The sequence below is a fragment of the Tenrec ecaudatus genome, chromosome X (genome assembly GCF_050624435.1).
Source record: "Tenrec ecaudatus isolate mTenEca1 chromosome X, mTenEca1.hap1, whole genome shotgun sequence".
NCBI classification, from domain to species: Eukaryota; Metazoa; Chordata; class Mammalia; order Afrosoricida; family Tenrecidae; genus Tenrec; species Tenrec ecaudatus.
The window spans coordinates 41,564,441-41,591,374 of record NC_134548.1 but is presented as its reverse complement, the minus strand read 5'-3'; the positions used below and the strand labels follow the sequence as shown (position 1 = coordinate 41,591,374).

The 26,934-nt window shown below is 41.8% G+C and overlaps 1 protein-coding gene across 1 annotated transcript in view; it reads right to left on the bottom strand.

Annotated features, from left to right (window-relative positions):
* XK (X-linked Kx blood group antigen, Kell and VPS13A binding protein) overlaps nt 1–23,887 on the bottom strand; it is a 55,424-nt gene extending 31,537 nt beyond the window's left edge. Inside the window, exons 1-2 of the mRNA XM_075539568.1 lie at nt 23,643–23,887; nt 10,762–11,024 (exon numbers count right to left, since the gene is read on the bottom strand). Of these exons, the coding sequence (XP_075395683.1) occupies nt 10,762–11,024; nt 23,643–23,887 (508 nt within the window). The remainder of the gene's footprint in view (nt 1–10,761; nt 11,025–23,642) is intronic.
* Between the last annotated feature and the right edge of the window lie 3,047 nt (nt 23,888–26,934).

Sequence of the window (26,934 nt, the reverse complement as noted above, 5' to 3'; positions counted from 1 at the left end):
GTGAATATGTTATACTCTAGGGATTCTACATCTCAAGCAGACCTTTGAAATGCTTTCAAACCCTCATATTATAGCGGTGGGAGCTGATGTGCTATCAAGTTACACTTGCATGAGACCAGAACCAGTTCTCCTCCCTCTCCTTTCACTATTTTATCCCATGGTGTTACGGAAGCCTCTTTTCATGTCTCCACCAAACCAACCCTACCCTCCTAATTCTCCAGAGGCTCCTCTCCTAGTCTCATGTCTTTTCATACATGATGATTTCTGCTGTACTGACCAGGGGCTGACACTGAGCTGCTCTGACTTGCTGCTCACAGAGCTGGATTGGCAGTCATATCCTCTCCAGTATCTGCTTATGCTTGCCTGGGATTCACTGTGCCTTCTTCTCCAGCGGGCCCTTGAGCACCAGTGGTGTCATGGGGCCCACTCGACAGTAAATTCTTTCTTGATGCGTCCCCTCAACTTCAGAAACGCAAACGAGTATAAAATAGAGTTGCGGATGCTGGCCCAAGGGCGGCAGTTCTCACTCTGTCTCTCTTCCTCCTTTGAGGGTGGGATTCCAGTGCACTGGGAATTTGGGAGGGCATGGAATGTAGATTGATGCTATGCTGTCGTAGACTGCATGATTCCTATGACACCCACAAACACAGGCAAAGCTCAATCCCTAAAAGGAGTAGCAGCCTCAGACTATCTGATTCTCCCATATCAGCATGAGTCTGCAGAGGTCTTGCCAACAGGAGGTCTTGCTCATGAGCGCTCATCCTACAAACCTCACCTGAGGAAAGAAGCCTGACCACTGCCTCTGATAACGTCCACCACCTGATGCCACTGCTCAGAACAGTTTCTGGAGATTACAGTTTGTCTACAACAAGCTATATCCATAAGCTAACACAAGAAGTTCTATAAACATTTGACAGAGATTTAACTGACATGCCAAGGTATTAGTACAATGATGGGCATTACCCACCTTAAAGAACCTTAGTGGCATAGGAGTGGTGACACGCTGGCCTGTGAACTGCAAGGTCCGTAGTTTGAAAGTACCAGTTGCCCCTCAGGAAAAAGACAAGGTTTTCTATTCTTGTAAAGAGTTACAGTCTAGGAAACCCACAGGGCAGTTATGGCTGGAGCCTGGGTCTTCTGCATGGAGACTCTGGAGTGGGTCTTCGTGAGATGGTCGGTGAATGCCTGGTAGGGAGACTTGGTGCACACTGCTTCTTTCCAGAGGTCAGATAGCTGTAGGTCTTGGAGATGGCATCAAAGGTTACCCAGGGTGGCTGTGCAGTCCCTGGTCGAGGTGTAGCAATCATCGATCCCTGCCATCAGTAGCAGTTTCTTGGGCACAGGAGCTGAGATGGTCCCAGTCCCCCTGGGGGCAGAGATGAGATGCACTAACACAGACCCACAGAGGCCAGTCACCTTGTAGGGAACTCTGTGGGGCTTGTGGATCTTGTTCTCCTAGTAACCTCGCCACATGTGGACAATGGATACCTTGGCCAGGATGATGGCACCGCAGATGGGAGTGGTAACTTCCTTGGAGCACTTGACACCCAGTTTTATGTGACTGAATAGCCCCCAATGGCAACACAGGCCTTGAACCTGGTCTGCTGACTGGCTTGGGTTTGTTTCCTCACAGGCATGATCCTTAGGACCTTGTCCTTGAGGGCCATCCCCAGGGAGAAATCAATGACCGCAATCTCTTTGATGGGCAGGAGGAACAGATAGATCTCCTGTAGGGACTTGATCTTCATATCTTTCACCAACGACTCATCCTGGTGACTGGGAGCCATTCCTTGTCCTTGACTTTGCCTCCCAGAGCTTGACGGCCTTGTCCATGGCCCCAAACACAGCAGTGACCCTGTCCTCATAGGCCACTGCTGAAGCCTCTGTGAAGCTGCCACGAGTTCCCACTCCAGGGCCCAGGGGCTTCCAGACCCTCCTGCTGCACTGCTGCCATCTGTTAAGTGGTGTTTTCTCAGAGAAGAAGCTATATGGTTCTTATGAGTTAGAAGCAACCTATGGAAGTGAGTGTTTGAGTGAGACCCACTCGAAAGGCACTCCCTTTAGGCTGCAGGACACTGGAATATAAGAAACCAGTTCCCTGGACACAAAGATAGTTCACTTGAGGAAAAAAAGTGGCAATGTCGGTGCTATTGTGCTAAAGCTATTGTGATAAAAGCAAGTTGTTGGGGGGAAATGCCTGCCTGCACACCCAAAGGAACAGAAGAGTGAAATTTGAGCCTGGCTAATACTAGGAACACTTTATGGCTTTCTAACAAATCAAAAATGTGTGGGGTGAACATTAAATAATGATTCTGTAAATATGAGATTTAATGGACATTATATGGCAAGACGGATTTATGAGATTCATAGAACCACATACCCCCAACCAGGGGTAGAACAGAAACCAGAGGGGAAGGGAGACAGCGGTTGGTGTGAAATTTGAAAATAATTAACAATCTACAATCTATCAAGGGGCCATGAGGGTTGGGGTGAGGGGAGGAGGGAGGGAAAAAAGAGAAGCTCCCAAAAAAGAGAGAGAAAAAAGAAACATGCTCCAAGGAGGTCCAAGCACAGCCTCAAAACTCTTCCATCCATTCTTAGGTCTTTCCTATAAAGTACATAAAGAGCCACTGCCAGGTGGTAGGAGGAGGCTGAGTGAGGGTGAGTCATTAGTCCACGGGAGCAGAGGGACCCAGGGTAGGGCTCTGTTCTATAATGGGGTCTGACTTCTCCTTTTGCACAGCTCTCTCCTGCCACTTCAGAAGGTTCTCAGGGGGTGCTTTTTGCCAGGTATCCAGTTGGTTACTTCTGTACCTTGGATAGCCCACCTAAACATCAGGTGTATTATGAAGAAAGCCAGCTGGCTGTGAGGTCAAATTGTGTGTCAAGCAGTCCCTGGTGTGGTTAGTCAAAGATAACACATAGGGCTGCTAACCAAAAAGTCCACAGTTTGAATCAACTGGCTTTTCTTCAGGAAAAAGATGAAGCTTTATGCCTGAGAAACCCAAAGGGGTTTCTTTTCTATAAGGTCACTAAGAGTCAGAATTGACTCAGTGGCAGTCGGCTTGATCTTACTGTGTGTTAGGTATTGTGCTAAGCAGCAGTTTACAGGCACAAAGCAACTTAATCCTTATGAAAACTCAAAGATGAGGCAACTCTTACTATCCCCAGTTTGCACATGAGAAAACTGCTGTTCAGAGGGACTGAATAAATTCCCAGTTGGGGAGTGGGAGTCCAATCCCACCCTTCAAGCTGGCTAAGCATCCTTTGGCCAGCCATGTGGACAAAGGCCAGCAAGTCAGAGAAGGTGGCCCTGGAGTGAGTGAAAATCTCAAATGCTGACTCTCACAGGGAGGTGTTTGATTGCTACACTTGATGGTTTTTTTTAATTTAATACAACCCACAAGAGGTTGTACAGAATTGAATGTGCTTTTGAGTCAACCAACTGGGACAGAACTCATACTTTTACCTCTCCAAATATGTATTCTGCCCCTAACAACTGTTTTTCTGTTAAATATGTGGTTATTAGGAATTTCTTCTGAGAATGAGCCTCACAAATTGTGTTGGCAATGAAATATATGTGTAACTAAGCCTAGTGACCATTAAGAACCATTGGTAGCTGCCTGAATTGCCTGTCATCTCAGCTCAGATAACAGCATATACAGGATATTACAATTTAATTTACCACTGTCCCTTAGAGATGACAGAGTGGTATAGTCCAAAGAATCTATAATCCCCAATAATCCCTCTTGATTTTCCTTTTGGGCTGCAAATCACAAGATCAGTTCAAAACCACCAGCCACTCAGGAGAAAGATGAGGCTTTCTATTTACTTAAAGAGTTTCTGTCTCAGGAACTCAAAAGGTGAGTTCTACCCTGTCCTTTAGGGGAATTATGAGTTATAACTGACTCAGTGGCAGTGAAATTTGGGGGTTTTTTGTATCTGTTTTTGAGTATCCTTTTGTGGAGGAAAGATAGAAATAATAAATTACATCAACATGACCATAATTCCTTTTTATGTGTATTTCTGTTTCCCTCTTCAATCTTTGTGTAAAAACCTTATTAAGCTCATGCCAACTGTTATGTCCATCCTCTCCACCCCTTGCCCCATTGCCATCACTGACATTTAGAAAATCCCTGTCGTGAAGAAAACCATTCACCCCTCAGCCATGGTCTTCAGCTTCACCCCAATTCGTAACCATTCTGAGGGTGTCATCAAACAAAAGACACCCCTAGCCAACTCCTGGCCTTGACCCCCTCAAGAGCCCATGAGGCTATTTCCTCTACCTCCACCCCTTCCCACCTCAGCCCTCAGCCCACCCACCTCCTTTTCCCACACTATCAGCCTTAAAAATGGTTACTCTCTGAAATCAGATTCAAACAGCCCATAGTGATCACCTATGCTTATCTCACAGACACCCCATCTCCAAAGGACAAAAAAGGAGTCAGAAGATGGTGCACACTACACACTTTAATCGGGTTTGCTGGTGGTAGTGATAGGGGTCAGGTGTACTTCAATGTCCTTTGGGGGCTGATTCCAGCACCGAGGATTCACATACGGGTGTGGGGCAGTGTCATCAGCATCGTTTTCTGGACGGGTTATCTCATCTATCGTTCGGATCATCACACCATCCAACAGCTGAGCAATCTGCTGGTTGAGGTTGATGCCCTTCTCTACTCGCTCTGTTGTAACGCAGACTGCATGATGGATGCGGTGGCGGACCTGCTGGCCTGTCAGCTCCTTTAGGCGCTCAAGCATCCTAGCTAGGAAATCACAGGTAGATGAACTCTAGATGAACTCAGGAGCTATCGGCAGAGAGGTTTTCCTACAGGAGATGATTCAGGCAGCTCATGGAGAAATGCAGATCTCCCAGGTAAGATGTTCAGATGTTCGCTGGGTTTCACTTAGGTCAGGCCAGCTTGATTGCCCCCACTGACTTGAGCCTATCAAGGTACCAGTATTTATCCTTGCCCCCATGCCTAGCCTCATTGTTCAGTAAGCGGCTATTGCGACACATGCACATTGTGATGTCATCGGTGTCCACTGGTCCTGAACAGGCCTATTAAAAAAATGTCCATGGCAAGATTTCGTTACACTAATGATTGTGCCCTCTTAAAAATCTTTTTATTTTGATTTAGATGAAAATTTATACAATAGAAAACACATTTTTGTTCTGATTTAGATGAAAGTTTATAAAGTTAAATTTGTCTTCTAATCAGTAATCCATACATACTGATTCATAACATGCATGAAATGCAATAGCAACAATGTAACAGCACTCTTCCCACTGAACGCCTTGCCTTTACCATTTCCCTTCATCTGTCTTTATCCCTTTCTGCTTTCTAAGTTAGATCCTTGGAAAAGTGCTGCTCTTTGATCTCCTATGGCTGATTCTTCTTGCTCATCAGTGTACTTCTTTAATGTTACTGCTCATTTTATAGGCCTGACCTTGTCCTGAAAGTTGAGCCACAGGGACAAGTTCACTTCTAGGCATGAAGGGTATCTAAGTCCCATAGTCTTGGGGGTTCCACCCAAAGACTTATCTTTATCAGATGTATTTTAACCTCTCTGGCGGTCTAATTATGTCAGTAATTTTGTACCCAAAGCGGTATATTGTTTTACATAAAATTTGTTGTTTTATATTGTAGGACTGTAATTCTTAAGAAATTACTCATTTTAATCTCTCTAGTAGACATTCCAGGTATGCTAAACTTCTTCTGACAGTTAATATTTACCCAAAGCCACACTCAGGATTACCACCAGGGAGGTTAAAATTATTTTGATTTTTGTCCCACATTTTCTCACACTTTATTCGGTAACTCCTATTATCATTTCCTTTCAGAGTTGTCAGATGTGGTAGCCGGGTACTATCTAGTTCTCCTGATCTCAGGGCCATGAAGGTTGAGATTTTTCTTCTTGGTCCATTAATCTTTTCGACTAATTGTTTACATGAATCTTTGATTTTCTTCACTTCTCTTTGCTCCAGATAGGGAGAGACCAATAATTGCACCGGAGAAAGCTGCCTTGTCACTAAAGTCACCTACAGTCATGTCATTCACTACTTGCCAAAGTATGATATACAACATAGTCTTTGCAGACTATGTCATGCCAATTGACCTTGGTATTCCCTGATACCATGTTCCTGAGTCCTTAGGCTCGGTGACTCAAGGTGTTTGGTTATATGTGGCTAAAAACTTCATACCTTTCCCTCTTCATGCTCTACTGTTTTAATGGGTATATTTACAGCACATCTAAATATAGAGGAGAAATATCCTCGTGTGAACTAATATATATTCAGGGGTATAGTACCGTTTGCCCTCCCACCTGGTTTAGCTTGAGTGTTTATCTATGCATCCACTCGGGTCATTGTTAGTACTGTTATTGCAGGATTTGGTGTTCAAAAGTATTTATTGTACCTTTGTGCTTTAACTCTTGCCTTCCCCCAGTCCCAGTGGCCCCTCAACCACACAACTCTCATTGTATATTGTCTTTACCTTTACCCAAGTTAATATGCATTTTCTCTCTAGCACTTTTCCCTCCTCTTCCCTCCCACCCCTATTAACCTTCAAAGAATTTTTGTTTCTGTATGTAAACTTTTCTTGACATTTACAATGATGGCCTTAAATTATATTTGCCCTTCGTGATTTACTCATTTCACTCAGCGAAGTGTCATCTAGGCTTACACATGTTAAGAAGTGTTCCATGGATGTCCCATTGTTCTTTAACTTCGCAGTATTCCGTTGTGAGTGTGCACCATAGTTTGTTTAGCCATTCATCTGTTGAAGGGCAAGTAAGTTGCTATCATCTTCTTGCTATTGTGAGCAATGCTGCAATGAATATAGGTGCACAAAAATGTGTTTGTGTCAAAAATCCTATCGTTGTGAATGAGGGGGAGTGCAGAGTGGAGACCCAAAGCCCATCTGTAGGCAATTGGACATCCCCTTACAGAATGGTTGCGAGGAGACAAACCCGTGTAGGTGCAGTATAGCACTGAGGAAACATAAAACTTTCCCCTAGTTCCTTAATGCTTCCTCCCCCTCCCCCCACAATCATGACCCCAATTCTACCTTACAAACCAGCTAGACCAGAGGATGTACACTGGTACAGATCAGAAACACAGGGAATCCAGGACAGATAAACCCTTCAGGACCAATAATGAGAGTAGAGATATCAGGAGGGTAAGGGGAAGGTAGGGAAGAAAGGGGGAACTGATCACAATGATCTACGTATAACCCCTTCCCTGGGGGATAGACCACAGAAAAATGGGTAAAGGGAGACATCAGACAGTGTAAGACATGAAAAAAAAATTTATAAATTACCAAAGGTTCATGAAGGAGAGAGGGTGGGGAAGGGAGGGGGAAAATGATGAGCTGTTACCAAGGGCGCAAGTAGGAAGAAAATATTTTGAAAATGATGATGGCAACAATTGCACAAATATGCTTGGCACAATGGACGTATTATGTACGACTTGTACGAGCCACCAGTAAAATGGTTTTTTTTTTAAATCCGTTTGTGTCATGGTTCCTTAATTCTCTTAATAGATATATACCTAGTAGTGATATTTCTAGCTCATATAGCATTTTTACTTCCAATTTGTTAAAAGACCTATTTGTCTTTAACATTATATAAAGAAATATAGAAATTTGTATAAATCTTGCTCTGTCAAGAAGACACAACTCCAGGTTATCTGACTAAAGCTTTACATTGTCCTTGAGGTCTTCCATGGCTTCTTAGAAGTTATAGGACAAAACTAGACATGTCTTGTTTAGTGATGGAGGTGTCAATCATCTCATGACACCTCAATTTAGCTATTCCTCCATTGACATATTCCTGATCAATATTTCTATGTCTGTTTAAAATTTTTCTGTTGAATTAATTATAATATTTGCTACTTCCCTCTTGAGTTAAGTAAAATGTTTAAAAATGTATTCACCTAAAAATAATGTCAGAAAATGAAAGGAAAAAAAAAACATATCCCAGAAACCTCCTTCTCCAAACTTCCCTAAGCAATACAAACACAAACTAATGGGATTACATAGCCCCATATGTCCACAACAGTGACCTGGGAACAATTCTTGAAACCACCCTTGTGTTCATTTGAAAGCTGACAACATCATTAGTTCTTCAAAAAATTTGAACACATACCAAGGGCTCAAGTGGAAAGAAAATGTTTTGAAAAGGATGATAGCAACATATGTACAAGTGTTCTCGACACAAATGAATGTATGGACTTTTATAAGAGCTGTAAGAGCCCCCAATAAGAATGATATATAAAATCAAACAAACAAAAAACTAACATGTTGTTATTTTTAGGTGCCAATGAGTTGGGTTTGATTCATCAGGACCATACGTACAACAGATCAAAATACTGCCCAGTGTTACATGAGCCTCACGACTTTTATACTTCAGCTCATTGTTGCAGACTCTGTTATTCCACTTTGTCAAGGGTCTTCCTCTGTTTCACTGCCTTTCTACTTATCAAGCCTGGTGTCTTTTTCCAGGGACTGGTCTCTCTCAATCGCATGTCTAAAGTAGGTAAAATGAAGTCTCGACATGCACATTTCCAAGGACCATTATGACTTTCCTTCTTCCACGATTGATTAGTTTCTTCTTCTGTCAATCCACGGTCCTTTCAATATTCTTCACTAGAAACGTAATTAAAATGCATCAATTGTTCTTCATTCTTTCTTATTAAATGTCCAACTTTTGCATGCATATGAGGCAATTTTAAATGCCCTGTCTTGGGTCAGATGCACTTTAGTCTTCCAAGTGACGTCGTAGCTCTTCAACACTTTAAAGAGGTCTTGTGCAACAGCTTTGTCCAATGAAATGTGTCATTTGAATTCTGGACTGCTGCTTTGGTCAGCATTAACTGTAGGGGAAATCTTTGACCACTTCAATATGTTCTCCATTGGTTATGATGTTTTTTTTCTGTTTTCTAAACAATTCTATTGGCACATAATTCACATATCATACAATTCAATATTTCAACCACAATAAGAAGAGTTTTACAATTATCACCACAATCAATCCTAGAACATTTTCTTCATTCTTATACTCGTTGTTATTTGCTCCCCATTTGTCTGGCTGTAGGATTCTGGTTTTCTTTGATTTAACATGCCAATCTTACATCTATACCCAGAAGAAGTAAAAGCAAGAGTAAAAGCAGACACTTGTACATAAATGTTTAGTGAAGCATTTTTCACAACAATCAAAATGCAGAAATAACTGAAATATTGATCAACAGGAAAATGGGTAAATGAAATGTGATGTAGAGACAATGAGATATTTTACCAATGGCCATCGATTACTACTCACAGTGACCCAATATTTGGGTTTTGGGGGTTGTAAGTCTTTAAGGGAGCAGTTAGCCTTATCTTTCTCCCTCATAGTGTCTGGTGGGTTTGAACTGATGATCTTGTAGTTAGCATTCCAGTGCTTACCAGACAGTACCACCAAGGCTCTAATGAGATATTAATCAGCCTTAAAGATGAATAAAGTCCTGATGCCCAACACAACACAACATGAATGAACCTTGAAAACACCATGCTCACTGAAAGACTTTGAAAACAGGCAAATACTATATCATCTTACTTATATGAAATAAGCAAATATATAAACCCCAAAGATGGTTAGTAATTACTAGAGGTAGAAAGGAGTAGAAAACAGGGAGATTTTTCTTAGGAAGTTTTAAATTTATGTTAATGTTAGTGGAGTTATTTAGAAACGGATAGTGAAGAGAGTTAGCCAACATGAAGAATATAAACAATACTGTTGAATTATATTTGTTGAAATTGTTGAATTGTAGAATGTGTTTTGTATATATTTCCACCACAAGTACAAAAATATTGTGATCTACCAATTAAAATTCCGAGACGATAGAAAAGTAGCCTTGATTCTAGCAAAGTTCAAACAGATTTCAAAGTATATTTAGCCAATGGAAAGGGGTATTCTCAAAGTAGCAACAGTGGTATTTTAAATCCCACATGGTCTTCCAGAATTTGGCCATTCCTCAGCAAGAAGTAGAGTCAATTTCCCTCCCTCTTGAGACAGTGCAGAACTTTATGACTACTTCAACAAATAGTATGCAGCAGTGATATGGTGATTTCCAAAGCTGAGCCACCAAATGTGACATGGCTTATGCCTGGTCATCTCTCACTTTGGGTGCATCGATTCGTGAAAGCAACTGCCAACTTGTGAAGAAGTTCAAGCTAGCCCACATAGAAAAGCCAAACCGAAATGAACTGAAGGGCCTAGCAACAGCTAGCATCAACTAGATGACATACAAATGAACTTTCAGAGGATTCTTATCTGTGTTGTATACTGCTGAGTCAATTCTGACTCACAGTAACTCTATGGGACAGAGTATAAATGTCCCATGGGATTGCTTGGATCTAACTCTTCTAGGTATTTTCTCTCATGGAGCTACTGGTGCATTGGAACAACCAAGTTATCAGTTAGAATCCCAAAACTAACACTTGTACCACCAGGGTTCCTAGAGGGGATTGAAGTTTCCCACATTTGAGCCACACCATCTAATGCTGAGGGGAGCACAGTGAGCTAGCCTTCCTGATTTTTGCCAGAATCCATAAACAAAATAATAGTTGTTACTTCAACTCATAGCGTTTTAAGACTACTAACTAGAACACTAATTTTGGCTTGAATGTGCATAGAAATAGGTTCCATTTGAAACAGAATGATTAGCATGTGTTATTTGTCATTTTGGTTCCAAACCCAGGTAGAAATAAAAACAATACCTACTTCTTCCATTAGGGACTTCCTGCTGCTGGATACTTATATACACTTGCAGAGTCAGCTGGGGAGCTGAGCCCAGGAAAGCCTGGATCACCGATGCTCGGCTGAATGCAGATCGGTGGGTGATTAACTTGCCCTCTGCTTGGCCCACCTCCCTTTCAATCTCTTCAGAGAGGCCATTTTTGGGGAGCTGGCGCTTCTTGGTAATGCTGACATAAGGCTCTTCAACGTGGCTTGACTGACAGTAAATGCAGAATGCTTGGAAACACCTGGAAACAATAAAGCAAGTTCTGAGATTCAGAGGCAAACAGAACTGTCTTTTCTTAACACATTGCTTATACTGAGCCTGGGTAAAGTCTTTTTGCTTAATACTCTGAACATTAGCTGCTGCTCTAAAAGCACCCATGGCAAGAAGTAGTCCTTAGCAGGAAATCCTCCTGAGGCCTGTAAACCAGTTGCAACTAAGTGAAATCTATATTGAGGAGTGACACTAAAAGACAAGGAGATAAAGGAGGCAATTGGATAAAAGAAAGTGCATCAGGCTCTAGAGCAGGTGTTCTCAACCTTCCTAATAACTGCCATTTTGCTACTGTTATGAATCGGGTGACTCCTGTGAAAGGGTCGTTCGACTCCCCAAAGGGGTCGTGATCCACAGGTTGAGAACCGCTGCACTAGAGCCACATAAAAATGTCCAACTTAATGTCCTGGCATTTATTAGCTGTGTAGCCCTGGGCAAGACACTTCTCCCCTGAATCTTTCCCCCTAAACACAAAACAAAGATAATACCTCCCTTGTACAGTCTTGCCAAGAATAGAGATCACACACACACACACACACACACACACACACACACTCTAAGGTGGTTAATCTGTATGGAAGCAGACTGCTACATCTTTCTCTCTCAGAACAGATGGTAGATTTGAGCTATCAACTTTTCAGTTCGCAGCCAAGTGCTTAACTTGGTAGTACTACTGTACAATACAATCCACTTGCAGCACCTGGCCCCTGCAGACTCCTCCAGTTAAAGAGGAATCTGTGGTTGAAGATTCTTCAGCTTGGGCAGTTTGCCATCTAACAGTCCCCTAGAAGACCACACACATACCTATTGTCTCTATTCCCATTGTTTTACAGGATAGAGCTATAGTCAATCATGCCTGGAAGCCTGACAGTTATGCATTATTCATGAAATTACAAGCCTGCCCTAGGGACAGAGCCTCAACCGTAGCCTCTTCTAGTCTGAAAGAATATCTGTATTTAGATTCACATAACCTTGTGTCTGTGATTTAATCCAATGTACATCTTTAAAAAAAGAAGCACTGACAGATGAACAGAGTGAAGAATAACTAAAACCAAACCGAACCCATTGCTCTCAAGTCCATTTCAATTCATAGCAAGCCTACTGGACAAAGTAAAACCACCCTACAGGGGTTTCCAAGGCTGTAATCTTTATGGGAGTACATTGTCACATCTTTCTTCCACGAAGCAGCTAGTGGGTTCCAACTGGACACCTACTAGGTTACTGCTGCACCAATAAGGCTTCTGAATAGATGTACTGAAGAGTGATTACACCAGTGAACTCCAGCACTCAACTGACACCTGGCCATGGGTGTGATCTTGCCTTTGAAGTAATCATACACAGTATCTGTGGAACCCTACATCAAACAGGTACACCGCCCCATTACCTTGAGGAAGATTTGGAACTCCTCCAGCTTCACGGAGAGGTGACCGAGTCTCAGTTATCCCCTTACCTACTGGTCTATTTCTTTTCTCTCTATTCACTAGCCCTTCTATCTCTTCCACTGCAGTCTCAATGAGCTCAGGTTTGTGGTGATTTTTTTTCTCTCTTTCTTCTTTTTCTCTCTTTCTCCTCTTCTCTCCCACTCTCTCCACTACCCTCCGCTTAGGGCAAATCAACCCAAATAGCAGGAGGAATCCCAGCCTGCCCAACGTGGGAGTGCTGTACAATGCACAAGGCAGCTAGCACAAACATTTACACCTCACTGTGCTGCTGAGAAAACCTCTGTCAGACCTCTAAGGCGATCTCTTCAACTAGGGCAATTCGGCCCAGCACAACTGGGTGCCAGCATTAAAAGGGCACACCAACCTGCCATTGTGGGGCAAGGTCTAAACCCCTCTGACTACACAGTCAAGCAATCAGGGATCAGCTATCTCTTTATTCTGTATTTCCCCCTTTCTCTGTCTCCTCCCTCTTTACCATCACAGCTAATATCAATGAACACAGTTGGGGTTTTCCCCCTTCTTTCTCTTTATTCTCTTTTTCTTTCTTTCCTCTTTCTGTCTTTGTTCTCTTCGCTTCTCTGTCTGCTTGTATGATTCTCTCTGCTCCCTCTCATTCCTTTCACATGCCACTGCTGGTTCCCGGACCCCTACACTCTTCCCAGGGCAACCCTGTCCTCCCAGTAGGCAGCCTGACCCCTAAGACAGTGCTGTACACAGGACAAGACAGTGCTACACACAGCACAACATGGGTTCAGCTATTTCTTTAACTATTTAAAAAATTCTCTCTCCTTCTTCCTTTTCTCTTTTTCTTTCTTTGTGTTCTTCTTTCATATTATCTTCTTTTCTCCTCTTCATCTAGTTCTTCCCTATTTCCTACCACAGCCTCAGCAGATTTAGTTCTCCTTTTAAGTTGTTTGCTTTTCTTTTATTTTTTTTACTGTTTAGACTTTTGTTTATTCTGTGAATTTTAGTTGTGTGTGTGTGAGTGGGTGTCAGTTTGCTTGGCATTATTGCTCCAGTCTGTGCCTTCTCTTTCTCTCTTTTTCATCTCCTTTCACTCTCTTTCCTGTCACAAGTCACTAGCAGCCTCTAGGCCACTCCCCTCTGCCTGGGGAAACTCTGAAGGCCCAACTTGGGTAGCTCCCTCCCTCATTTATTGGCTTGACAAGCACCTGGGGAATTCATGCCGGTCCTCTTCCACACACATACTGCAGCCTAAATCATACCAGCCTAAATTTTGAGGCACCACAAGTGACTTGGGGAAGTGCCTGACCCCGACTTGTGGGGCTCCACGCTACTGCGGGAACATCAACCCAACTTCCAAGGCTATCTCTCTGTCTACGGTAATTCCCCTGCCAGCTACGAGACCCTACACCAAGGAGGGTATACCCGCATGCCCTCCTCAGCACTACAGTTGCAGAGAAAAACACCACAGACCAGCCGAGGTGCTCCAAGAACTGTGAAGCCTACTTAGAGATCGGCCAGGGAAGCAACGCCCTCGTGGGGCCACAACAACCCAACTATTGTCACATGAGAGGAACATCCAACACACATTCCAAGTAACAGAATACTGGATGGGTAGGAAGATATAGCGATAGCCTGACCCTTCAGTATAGCTACTGGCAGGTAGTTCATAGAAGTACTCATACGAATCCACCAAGAGAGAGTCCAGGGCTCTTCAACTCAGGAAGATGGCTCCAGGCTCCTCTAAAACAACACGTAAACCGCAACCAGTTCTAACAGCTTCAATGAAAAATCAGGAGAAACAAAAGACAATGCCAGAAGAAGTCATGAATCTTATTATGGGAATAGAAGAAGCAGATATTGACCTACCACAAAAAGAAATTTTCAAAATGCTGCTTGAAGTCATAAATGATATGAGGGAAGCAATGCAGAAAAAAGATGAAATGATAGAGGAGGTAAAGGCAATGCATCAAAGGGAAATACAAGAGTTAAGGGATGAACTAACAGAATCCAGTGACAAATTGACAGACTTTGCTAATAGGCCTGAGGAGGCTAAAAATCGCACCAGCGACCTAGAGGATAACCAAGCAGACCTCAGCAAATGGGAAAGCTGTCAAATAAGACAATCAAAGAAGCTGAAGAAAATTTGAGAGCCATGTCTGATACTATGAAAAGAAACAATATTAGAACAATTGGACTACCGGAACAAGACACAACAAAGAAGTCAACAGTGAAAATAGCAAGGGAATTATTAAAGGAAAAATACCCCAGCTTAATAAATGAAAATCAGGCAACCATTCAAGAGGCTGAAAGAACACCAGCCAGACTGAATCCCAAGAAGTCGCAAAGACACATAATTGTCCAACTATGAGGAAAAGGAGAAGATCATAAAAGCAGCTAGGGAAAAGCAAATAGTCACGTATAAAGGTACACCCATAAGAGTATGTTCAGATCTATCAGCGGAAATGATGAAGAAGAAGAGGGAATGGAGTAACATATTCCAAAAATTGAAGGAAACCCAAGAATACTTTGTCGCGCGCCAGGTCTCGCCAGCAAGAAAAGACGCGCCACAACAGGATTCTTCCACAGGTGTTTTATTTTTCATTATGCGGTAAAGACCTTGAAACCCCAGACTACTGCTGCTTATATATGCTCTATGGGGACGTGCTGTGCCTTGATTGGTGCATTTGCCAAAACCTCATGCATAGATTGGTGAGTTCGCCAGAACCTTCGTTTGCATACTCCAGGGTGGAGTTATGACTACGTCATCTCAGCATCGTGCATGCGCTAAGTGGTTGTTTACCACTTAGTTGGACCACCGCCCTGACTGCCCGGCGCCATCTAGTAATGGCAGCGAGAGTTGTGGCTACCCACATCACGAGAGCTGTGGCTTCCCACATCTCGCGAGAGCTACGGCTTCCCACAATACTTTACCCAGCCAAATTATCTATTAAGATAGCTGGAGAAGTAAGAGTCTTCCCAGACAAGGACAACCTCAAAGAATACATAAAAAGAAACCCAGCCCTACAAAAGATTCTTGCCAATCCAGTATGGGAAGATCAACACACAGAGGGCAAATAGGAGACCATCACGTAGAACAAGTTAACCCATAGGGCGACAAAAAGGAAACAGCCCCCAGGATAGCACCAGCTCAATAGTGAAACGAATGCAAACATAAACCACACACACAAAACAAGCGGATAAGATAGGTAGATAGGAAAATATCCCACACAGAAGGTACAAGATGACATCACAGAGTACACAAATGGATATAATAAAATTGAATATCAGTGGCCTGAACTCAAGCATTAAAAGGCAGAGGCTAACAGGCTGGCTCAGGAAACATAACCCATTCATCTGCTGCCTCCAGGAGACTCATCTCAAGCTTACAGACACAATCAGGTTGAGAAATAAAGGCTGGAGAAAAATATACCAAGCAAATGGTAGTGCAAAAAGAGGAAGGGTAGCGATCTTAATATCTGACCAAATTGACCTCAAGATACAGACCATAACAAGAGACAAGGAGGGACACTATATAATGCTCAAGGGACAATAGATGAAGAACCAGTGATCTTATGTGTATATGAGAGAACAGAAAAGTAAGTGCAAAAGGGACAGAGGGGAAAAGCTACTGTATACAAACACTCCAGGGATGAGGTACAGGTAGTATGGCAGGGGCTAGACCAAATCCAGGGATACATATGGTAGTCAACCAAAAAGGGGGTGGATGGAGGAAAGGGGAAAGAAAACAAGAGATGTGTGATTGGGGGAATAGGGCACTGATCCACCCAAGGGGAGGTTATTGTTTGTGTCTCCACAGGGAAAGAGGCAATAGTTATAAAGCCAGTGTCAGGTGAATGCAGCGTGCCAGCAAGGAGGGGTGTGCCAGTGGAGGGGCCTGAGGGCTCGGCCCCCATACCAGCTATGTGGACAACTGCCCCTCACCCCAGAAGAATTTATTTGAGAGGATGCACTGAAGCTGCAGCTAGGGGAGAGGGGTATGTCTGATCAGAGAAAATGGGAGCAAATTAAGGGGGAGGAAGAAAGAGTGGAGCACATCCTGGCCCATCAGACCTGGAGGACAACATCCCCACTCTGAACAGCCAATGTACACAGTAGACAATATGGCTGATCCCACTAGGAGACACGCTGTCCCTTGATGGCCCAGGGCCCTAAGGGGGACAACACTGGAGACTGAGTGTCGGGACTGGCCCAGACAGACCCTGTCACACCTAGGCAAACCAATAAAATTGTGCAGCAGAGCAACCATGGGAGCAGAGGAGGGAGCTCCCGAGGGAGTACAAAGGACAGACTCTGGGACCAAAGCATGGTACTCAAAGCATGGACCTGACTGAAGGACACTCCTAGAGATCAAAAATCAGACCTTGAAATATTTACAGGTTTTCTTTCTTTAATTTTTTTCTTTAAATTAATTTATTCTTCTATGGGTAATTGGTTTCCTTTTTTGTTGTCAACGCTGTATTCTCATTCGCCACCTATCTTGCTATGGTTTGATTCTTGGTGCAAATTAATATCTCTACAGCTCTATCTAGATAAACCGGATGAATCGTCTGCAGGAGAAAAAACGGGACCTATGGTTCCAGGAGACATGGAAGAGGGGGAGGAGGGAGTAAGGAGGTGGTGCTGACCAACCCAGGGACAGGGGAGCAACAAGTGATCCAAAATCAGTGGCAAGGAGGGTGTGAAAGGCCTGGTAGGGATTCAGCAAGGGCAAGGTAACCGAGAGAAATAACTGAAACCCAAATAAAGGCTGAGCATGATAGTGGGACAAGAGGAAAGCAAAAGGAATTAGAAGAAAGAACTAAGTGACAAAGGGTATTTATAGAGGTCTAAAGACTGGAATGTACATACGTAATATATAAGAGAGTGGGGAAACAGATCTATGTGCATATATTTATAGGTTTAGTAGTAAGGCAGTGGATGGACATTGGGCCTCCACTCAAGCACTTACTCAATGCAAGAACACGTTGTTTTATTAAATTGGCATTCCAGGATGCACACCTTCCTGACACGATTGCTGAAGAAAAATGTGTGCATAAGCAAACGTGGTGAAGAAAGCTGATGGTGCCCAGCTATCAACAGATATAGTGTCTGGGGTCTTAAAGCCTTGAAGATAAACAAGCGGCCATCTAGTTGAGAAGCAACAAGTCCACATGGAAGAAGCACACCAGCCTGTCTGACCAGGAGGTGGAGAAGGGACCAGTTATCAGATATCAAAGAACTAAAAATTAAGTCAGCGGGTGTCCACCTTCCTGATATGATCACTGAAGACAAACGTATGCATAAGCAAATGTGGTGAAGAAAGCTGATGGTGCCCGGCTACCACAGATATATAATATAATTAAAATTTTTTTTTTAGATTTTAACATAACGAGTAAGAAAAGAGGATGCAAATTCAACGATGATCTAAGAAGTGAATTTCTTTTTATTAAAAAAACCAAAAGCAATTACATGGTATAATGTGAGAAATGTAATGGTGAATTTTCTATTTCGCATGGTGGGAAGAATGATATTTCAAAGCACTTGGAGACTCAGAAACATAAAAGATATTTAAATACTGCTGCATCCTCCTGCAAAATACAAGAATATTTTCAGAAAACAACTTATGAAGAAGAGGAAAAGAAATTAGCATTAGCAAAAGGACTTATGTCTCTTCATGCTATTAATTACTATCATTCCTTCAGATCTATGGACCTTATATCACAAGTTGTCAAAAAGTTAATCACCAAAAATCTGTCTGTGCTAGAACAAAATCCGAGGCAATTGTGTATAATGTGCTTTCCCCATAAGAATTTTCAGAATGAAACAAAAATCTAGAAAAAAATAATTTTATATCCATATATTGTGACGCATCTAATCATAAGGATATAAAGTTATTTCCAACCATTATTAGATTTTTTGATTCAGAAACTGAAATAAAAAGTAGAATTTTAGATTTCATTTCTGTGCCCAGCGAAACTTCTGAAATAATTTTCAGTTCCATTATTAATATTTTGAAAAAAAAACAATTTAAAACATAAAATGATTGCATATTGTGCAGACAACATGAATGCAAATTTTGGAGGAAAAGCGAGAAGTACAAATAATATTTTTATAAATTAAATAGAAACCTTAATCAAAACATTATTGGTGTTGGTTGTGCAGCACACATAATACATAACGCCATTCAACAGCTGCTAATTTGTTGCCTGTAGATGTGGGAAATATTGTCATTAAAATATATTCTTATTTCTATATCTACACTGTGTGCATTGAAATGCTTAAAGAATTTTGTGAAACTGTGGAAGTTGAATATCAGAAAATACTTGGATACAGTAAAACGCGCCGGTTAGCTCTTTTGCCAGCTGTCGAAAGAATTTTGAAAATATACGATGCTTTGAAATCCTACTTTCTATCACAGGATAAATGTCCTAGAATTTTAGAAGAGTTTTTTGAAAAAGAATCTTCAAAAAATTGGCTAGAGTTTGTACACAATCAAGCAGCTCTTTTTCAAAATTGTATAAAACTTATTGAAGGTGACAAAATTTTGGTAATCAAAGTAGCACATGAAGTTAATAATTTAAAATTTCAGTGTCAAGAGCAGTTAGAAAATAATTTTCTACCCTTAACTATCCATAATAGTATAAGCCAGTTAAAAGAACAAGGTGCAATAAATTGTGCAGATATCATGAATCACGTTAAAAAGTTCTATAGTAACTGCATAGATTATTTAGAAGAGTGGACGGTACAATTACAATGATATTGAACATTTTCATTGTGTTACATTGAAACAAGAACTTAATTGGAATGATGTGCAAAAATCATTCGATCATATTACTCAAATGTTCCCATATAGTAATATTTCCGAAAATGATCTTTTTAATGAGGTATCATTATTAAAAAATATATTGATAAGGAAAAGGTTAAATCTTGGGCATCAGCAAAAATCACAATAGAGAACAAATGGTTAGAAATATTTCATCATTTTGAAACAAACCATGTGGAGTATGTCCTGTCCTTACCAGGAACTAATGCTGCAACTGAACGCATTTTTGCTATGGTAAATAAAGTGTGAACATTAGAAAAACCACAATTAAGTGTTGAGACTTTGAAAGCCATTTTCTGTGTGAAATATAATTTAACAAAATCTTGTGAAAAATTTCATGATCTTTTAAACGACAGCAATCTACTAAAAAAATTCACTCAAATGAGAAATATGCCAAAGAATAAAATAATACTATATATGATTTTAATGTATTATATGTGTAAATTGTAATTATGTTGAAATTTTAAAAATATATTACAATATTATTTTTGTGTTCTATGAAAATTTTTGTTGCTCCACATAGACCAAATTTTTAATAAAGAATAACCTCCCCCCCTGTCAATGGTGTCCCGCTTTACCAATGTTAAAATCTGGTCACCTTACTATATACAAGGCTTGAGAGAAAATGTGTTTGGCTTTTGGGGGGAGGGCCTAGTCTCTTGCCCCTATTCAACTCTGCCATTGTAATACAAAAGCAGCCATAGGCAATGCTACACAGATGAGTATGACTTGGTTCAAATAAAACTTTACTTACTAAAGGTAGATTTGTCCTATTGATCCTTGAGGGAGATAATTAACAGGCTGATATATTTTTTTCTTTTTAAAATCACTATGCTTCATTTTGCAAATATCGCCTATCTTTAACAGAAAGAGTTTATTTCTTAGCAGAAGCTATGCCGGTTGAAGCCTGCACAAATAACTTACGTTACCAGAGCCATATAAATTAATTAATAAAAACCTATTTTCAATGAAGTAGTGATTATGACTTCCAATGAGACCTTTTATCTGCATGTGACAGACATGCTCTACAAGGTCACACCAGAACCAAACGGGTTAAATAGAAAGTTCCGCGTGACTTTTGAAAAACCACTTACTGAATTGCACTGAGTCTCAATTTCTCAACAGGAAAAATAAAGATAATGACAGTTTATCAGTGGATGAAATGAAAAACTGTATGTTACAGGACTTTGTAAATTTTAAAAAAAGATTGTGAAATGTAGACTAATATTATTTTTAATTCTCTTGAAACTGTACTACAGAGATAAATACTATAGCAAATCATTTTGCAATGCTCTATAAAGATTATTTGAATGTCTTCATCTTTATGTGATAAAGCTCAATTTTCATCTACCATTTCCTTCATTATATCAGTTATTTTAAAAAAATAAGGAAAAGGGGGCATCTAGCTTATATGTCTTCCTTGTCTGAGTTTAAAAAGTCAATATAGTTGTAAAAGAATAACAAACCGAAACAATTTCTTAAGTGCTCCTTTGGGAACAGGCTACTGTTGTGTTTTCTAGACTATCTATTAATTACAGTAGGATTTTCCTTAAAGTGGAAAAAAGCCATATTAATTCAAGGCATTATTTAATGTTCCTATCATTCAAGCCTTAATGTACAAACTCTTATAGATTCTATGATGACACTTTGAAATAGAAGATTGATAAACAAAATAAGGACCTCTCACGGCACCTTCCTAAAGGGAAGGAGGAATGGAGGAATGTTTTATTTACCTTGGATCATTAGAGTTCAATAGTGTATTGTAGCTTAACCAAATGAACACAAAGCAGGATCTCATTTATGAAAAGGCAACAGTTTGGCTAGCAGTACCTACTCAAAGGTATTTAGAATGAACTTGACAAAATCAATTCAGAAATATTACTCAGTCCAATGGCAAAGGAGGAAAACAAATACCTCGTGTCTTTCTTTTATTTGAGGGAAATTATTTAGAGGTGTGTGTAAAGCTGGTGTCCTGAGTACTAAAATAGAATTAAACAGCCAGCATGAAGAACTTCCAGCAAGATATTAAGTCATGCTAATAAACAACATCAAATTGCTTTTATTTTTCTCTGAAAACTAAGAAGTTTAGAAACTAGATTTTGTATATCTCAGCTATAAAATCATCTGCCCAATATCTCCATGAAATAAACTAGGTGTACTGAAATGTACCTTTGCTAATGGAAGGTTTTTTGCTTTGTTTCTTGGTTTGGTTTGTTTTTGTGCCCCAGGAAGCCAATGAGCCATAGAAAACTCTCTGGAAATAGATCATTTTTTAGAGCACTGGAATTTTTATACACCTGTGAAATTATCTCTTAAAAGCACCAATTATTTTCTTTATTTAATGAAATACTATTTTAATTGTAAAAACTTGAAAGAACAGAAAAAAATCTTCAACAAAGGAAAATGTATACTTTATTTTATAGAAGGAAATGAAAATCATATATAACTCCACCATCCAGAAATAACTGCCTTTATCATCTTAGTATACTTCCTGGAACTCAGGTTTATATTTACATCTCACTTCCTTATCTAATGTCCTATTGTTCACTTTGCCTCTGGTTACCTTTTGTATTTAAAATCATTTTAAATGGTAGCGATGATAAGTTATTTGTATTTGGGGATTTTATAAAAAGCGTGCAGTGGCGCCTCCATGCCCTGAAGTACTATTGATAAAATGTACTGCTCACTCTCCTGCCTTCTTACACAGAGGATAGGAAACATAACTATTCCTGACTCTGACCCTGTTTGTAAAGCAACTTTGAGAATAAGAGCTAAGACTTCATTGTCCTTATCTGTAGAATGGGGACATTCATGGTGACGACTAACTGAACTGGGCCAGAGCTGTACCTGCCAAGCCACCTAGCAGAAGTGCTTGAGAAATGTCAGTTCTCCTTTCCTGTACCTTCAATTAAATATCATGAGCATCAGTTCTCTTTTCAGAGATGAACAAACCGAGGTTAAGAAACGATACAGGCTTGCATGAGGTCAGACCACATTAATTCTACAGAGTTGGAATATAATTAGGACCACAGGGCCTACTAGACTAGAGAGAATTCGCTAACCTGGCATGTGTGTGCGTGCACACACACACACACATTCAGGGCTGCAAGACTTTTTACATTCTAAACTCTCCCTGTCACCACCTTCCACTCCTATCCCATGACACTTTGCTCTCTACCAAGACTCTCTAGTAGTAACTTTTCCTGCCACTACACCAGTTTCTCTGCCTTTCTAGGATTATGTGGTTTCTGGAGGTTGAAAAACTTGTTCAACAAGTTTATCGTGAAACTGTCTAAATGATAAGTCAATATTCCAAGTGCCCATGGGGACAGTTGTCTTTATATTGGCAATTTTTGTTATAAAGTTTATAAACCATATTTTGCTACTAAAGTGTGTGTGTGTGTGTGTGTGTGTGTGCGCGCGCGCGCATGTGTGTAAGAGGGAGATGTAGTTGTAGTGAAAATTCCTGGCTAACTGAACTTTCTAGTAGCTGAGGTGTGTCTCTGGCCTCTCTAGTTCTTCCAATTCCTCTTTCACCTATGGCTAATTTTCTCTATCATAACTTTCTTTCTAATCTAGAGAGATGTTCTTTGTCTTGCTTCTCCTACAGAGAAGAAAGATTCAAAAACACATTTTGAACTCTCATTATTTTAAATTCATTTCCTGAGATGTCACTAATAGATTTGCTTTACTTAACACACAGCAGAATTTGTGTCTTCAGGGCACAGCGTGTAAGCGATGAATGGCTGTGTTTTTAAGCTGAGCAGCCATGAGAAACATTTCCATAACCCTAATGGTACCTCTTTCCTCAATATTCACAAAAGCACTGAGACAAGAAGGCTGCCGTGATTTCTAACCTTTTGAACGACAACTTAACAAATTCAGTGACTTGAATAGTGCCTGACATAATAAATGGCATGTGCTTGATACAAAATAAATAAATAACGATGACTTAGTAGATACTTGCCAAGGGTTTGTGACAGCATAAACCAAGCCTGCCTGAGCCCAACTGACTGCAGAGCGTGTGCGTGTCTTATGGGGTCGGGGGGCACATGAAGTTGCCGTTCGAGTTGGACAAATTCAGTCGAAGATTGGCAAGTTCCGATGGTACCACCCAACAGAATGCAGTATGCCTCTGCCCTCTTGTCAGGATCCCCGGATTCTGTCGCATTCTGGGACCAGAATGGCGGGGCTGGCGAGTGAGGCGGCTGGCCAGCCACCTGGCCCTGCTGGAAGGCCAGGTTCTGACGCGAGCACGGACACCCACAGGGGCTCCCCCTCCCCTCGCCTGCCCCTCCCGCCCCCCTATTCCCCGGGGAGGGCAGGTGGCAGGCGGAGGCCGGGCTTGCGCACGCACCTGAAGAGGGGCCCGAGTTGCAGCAGGTGCAGCAGCAGCATGAGCGGCTGGTCCCGGCTGAGGTCGCGGTGCACGAAGAGCAGCGTGAGCTGCACGAGCGCGCAGGGCATCAGGGAGAAGAGCAGCGTCAGCGCCTGCCACATGCCGTCGCCGGCCGAGTGGTAGGTGCTGCTCAGGTAGAGCGCCGTCGCCGTCTCCGCCAGGAACAGGAACACGGACGCCAGCACCGAGCCCGGGAATTTCATCTCCGCGGCGCGTCAGCGGCGCGCCCCGGCAGCTGAGGCGGCGGCGACAGCGGCGGCCCCAAGGGCCCCCGGCATGCCCGTCCTGACCTGCGTCGCCCGCCCAGGGCACGGGGCCCCAGCCGGCGGGCCAGAGCGCTGGAGCGGGGCCCGGGGGCGAGCGACACGACTGGGGTGGGGCGGAGAGCGCGGCCCGCGGGGACACGCCCACGCGCACTGGGCGCCGCCCGCGCGTCGGAGCGCCTGCGGCGGCTCTGGGGAGCCAGTCCCCAGGCAGGCCTTGAACCCGCGGCCCGCCACAGCGCCCTCCTGGCTAGCCAGAAGGGACCCAGCAGGCCTGGCTGGACCCGCGCGCGGCCTCTGGGTCCTAGAGTCCCTTTGCGGCCCTCTATTGGGAAAACCGCCCCACCCCTTTGTAAAGCGGCACCATACAAGGTCCAGAATTGGAGTCTGGGTGCCTTGTTAGTCCGATCTACTTTCTGGGCCTGGGCAAGCCTGATTCTTTAAAATACCCGGGTTGGCTGTCGTTTTAAAATAACCAGATCATCCATGCTTTTCAGACTCAAAGTGCTGGTGCCTCGGCATGCCCTCAGCACACAGATAAGGGTTTTCACTTTTCACCTTGCCACATTAGCATGTTCCTTCCTTTTCCAAAGACAGTTGTTTGGATTGTTGGTTCCTCTGGTGAAAGCTCATCAGAGGTCATCTCTAGGAGCCAACGCCTTCCCTCCCAGGAAAACTGCATACGAAATGTATTCCTCTATAACCGTGACTAAGTCAGACAGGGCAAAATCCAGGGCCTAATAAGGAAGCAATTATCTAGCCCAAGGGATACGTCTCTTGATGGTGTGTGCCAGCGCCCATACCACAACCCCTTTCACCCAATGTACTGGCGAGGGACTTGATCAAGACGCTCCAAACTCCAAGCTCACTGCCATGCAGTGGTTTTGGACTCATAGCAACCCGGCAGGACACAGTAGCACTGCCCCTGCGGGTTTCCAAGGCTACAGCTCTTTAAGGGAATAGAAAACCTCTTCTTTCTCCTGCGGAGAAGCTGGGGGCTAGCAGCCCAACTTGTAACCCACTCTGCCATCAAGGCCCCTCGAAATCGCATGTTCTAATCTGCTGAATAAAGGGCTTTGCCTTTAAGCAGTATAAGAATCCTTTCTGTGCTGAAATTGGATGACTCCAGCAGACCCCTGACATCACTGGCATTTTTCTATTTAGGAAAATGATGAAAACACAAATAGAGAGGGAAGAATGACCAGGACTCAAGCCCCCAAAAAATGTAGAGAGAAAGAACGGGAAGAGCTTTTTTTCTTTTTCCTTTCTGTTGGGTTTTTGCGTGGTGTCACTTTATAAGGCTTTAAGGAGGATTCAGCCAACAGCTGAGAAGTACCAGGCCTTTTCTCTAAAAGGATTACTAATGGCTATTTATAGAACCCAGCAGGCCACCATATCCTGGATCAGGATAGACACACAGTCACAGATACAGAATCGGCAGCAACACTCCACAGAACATTTGGTGTAAGATTTTATTTGCCACTGCAGTAAGCTTTAAAGGGGAAATTAATTAGGACCTCACAATTACACATTAGAACACACTCAATATTTAGCATTAGGTTTTATTTTAAGGCAACGGATTATCACAAGTCTTACATTAATAAATAAACTATATTTAAATGTAAAGGGGCAAGGTAAGCCACAAAATAACAAAATGACATTGATTTAAGTACCAAGTCCAGAGTATAGCAATTATTTTCTACGTTTCAAAACTAATACAGAAAACACAGTCGGAAAGATCACAGTGTTTAGAAAGTTGTAAGAGCAGTTTTACGAAGAATTAGGTGTATTTCTAAGCTTCTGTCTCAGTCTAGTCCTTACATAAAGGGGAAATAATATTGATTGACTCTAGTACTTCCACCTCTAGGAACAAAAAATGAAACACCTAAAATCTAAGACCCTTTTGGGGTTGATCCTTCTCTGTCTATATACTAGCTCAACTCCCTCCCCCCAGTCTGACCTTAATGGACTTATTCTCATTTGTCATTTTGCCCTTGAGACTCTGTATATAAGTGCTTATGCTTGCTAGTTTCCCCATCAAACACCTAAATGGATTTTGCCTAACGATCAATTTAATACCCTGTCTTGAATTACACTTTCTTGCTAGGACTAAAATATTCAGGTCTTAAAATATTATGCACCTAACAATAGACTGAATAGAAAGGTTTGGGGGGCATAATATGTTACATATCAGAATACTTGAGAATTTGATTTTATTATAAAATACAGCACTATAATATTCTATGGTGTAGTAAAATATTTGCCGGAATGTTCTGCTCTAAATTTAGGCTTAACTGCTACAGATAAGTCTTTGACATCTCTACAAGGTACCCCCCCCAAAGATAATAATTAGCAAAAGGGCATACAATCTATTTTGGCGAATAGGCGTTTTTGAAAAAGCCTCTTATTTTATGTGCCAGTCTTTCAAAGTGTTAGTTTGGTAAGTAACTGATGTTGGATTTAGTGCTAATGGACTTTAAGGATTTTAAGGTGATAAAACCTAATGTCTAATATTGGCATATTTTTTGCTTTATATAATCTTATATTTATAAGCCTGCATTTGTACTGAGGCAAATGTATTACAAAGAGTACAACTCTATCAATGACGCTAATTTATTGAGCACTCATCAGCAGTGATTTAAATAAGAGTACTTATCATTCATACGTACAATTAGGAAAAAGTAGATACATGATATTGGTAGATTATATGTTTTATGTCCCCCCCCCCAACCCATTAAAATATTGCACTAATTTGTTGCTTGTGAAGTATCATTCAGAAAGTGAGCTAGCTGACTTTTTTCCCTCTAAGGATGCAGGCATATTTCCATAAGGATTATGAATTGTGCAATAGCATCGTCGTGACAAAGTAAACTCTGTTCGCTTGGATAGTGCACACTTCAAAACTAACATGCGGTGCTTCCCTATCCTTCAGTATACGGCTTTGCCAAGGTTTCCCCCTCATAATTAGCTTCTACAAAATCCATTGT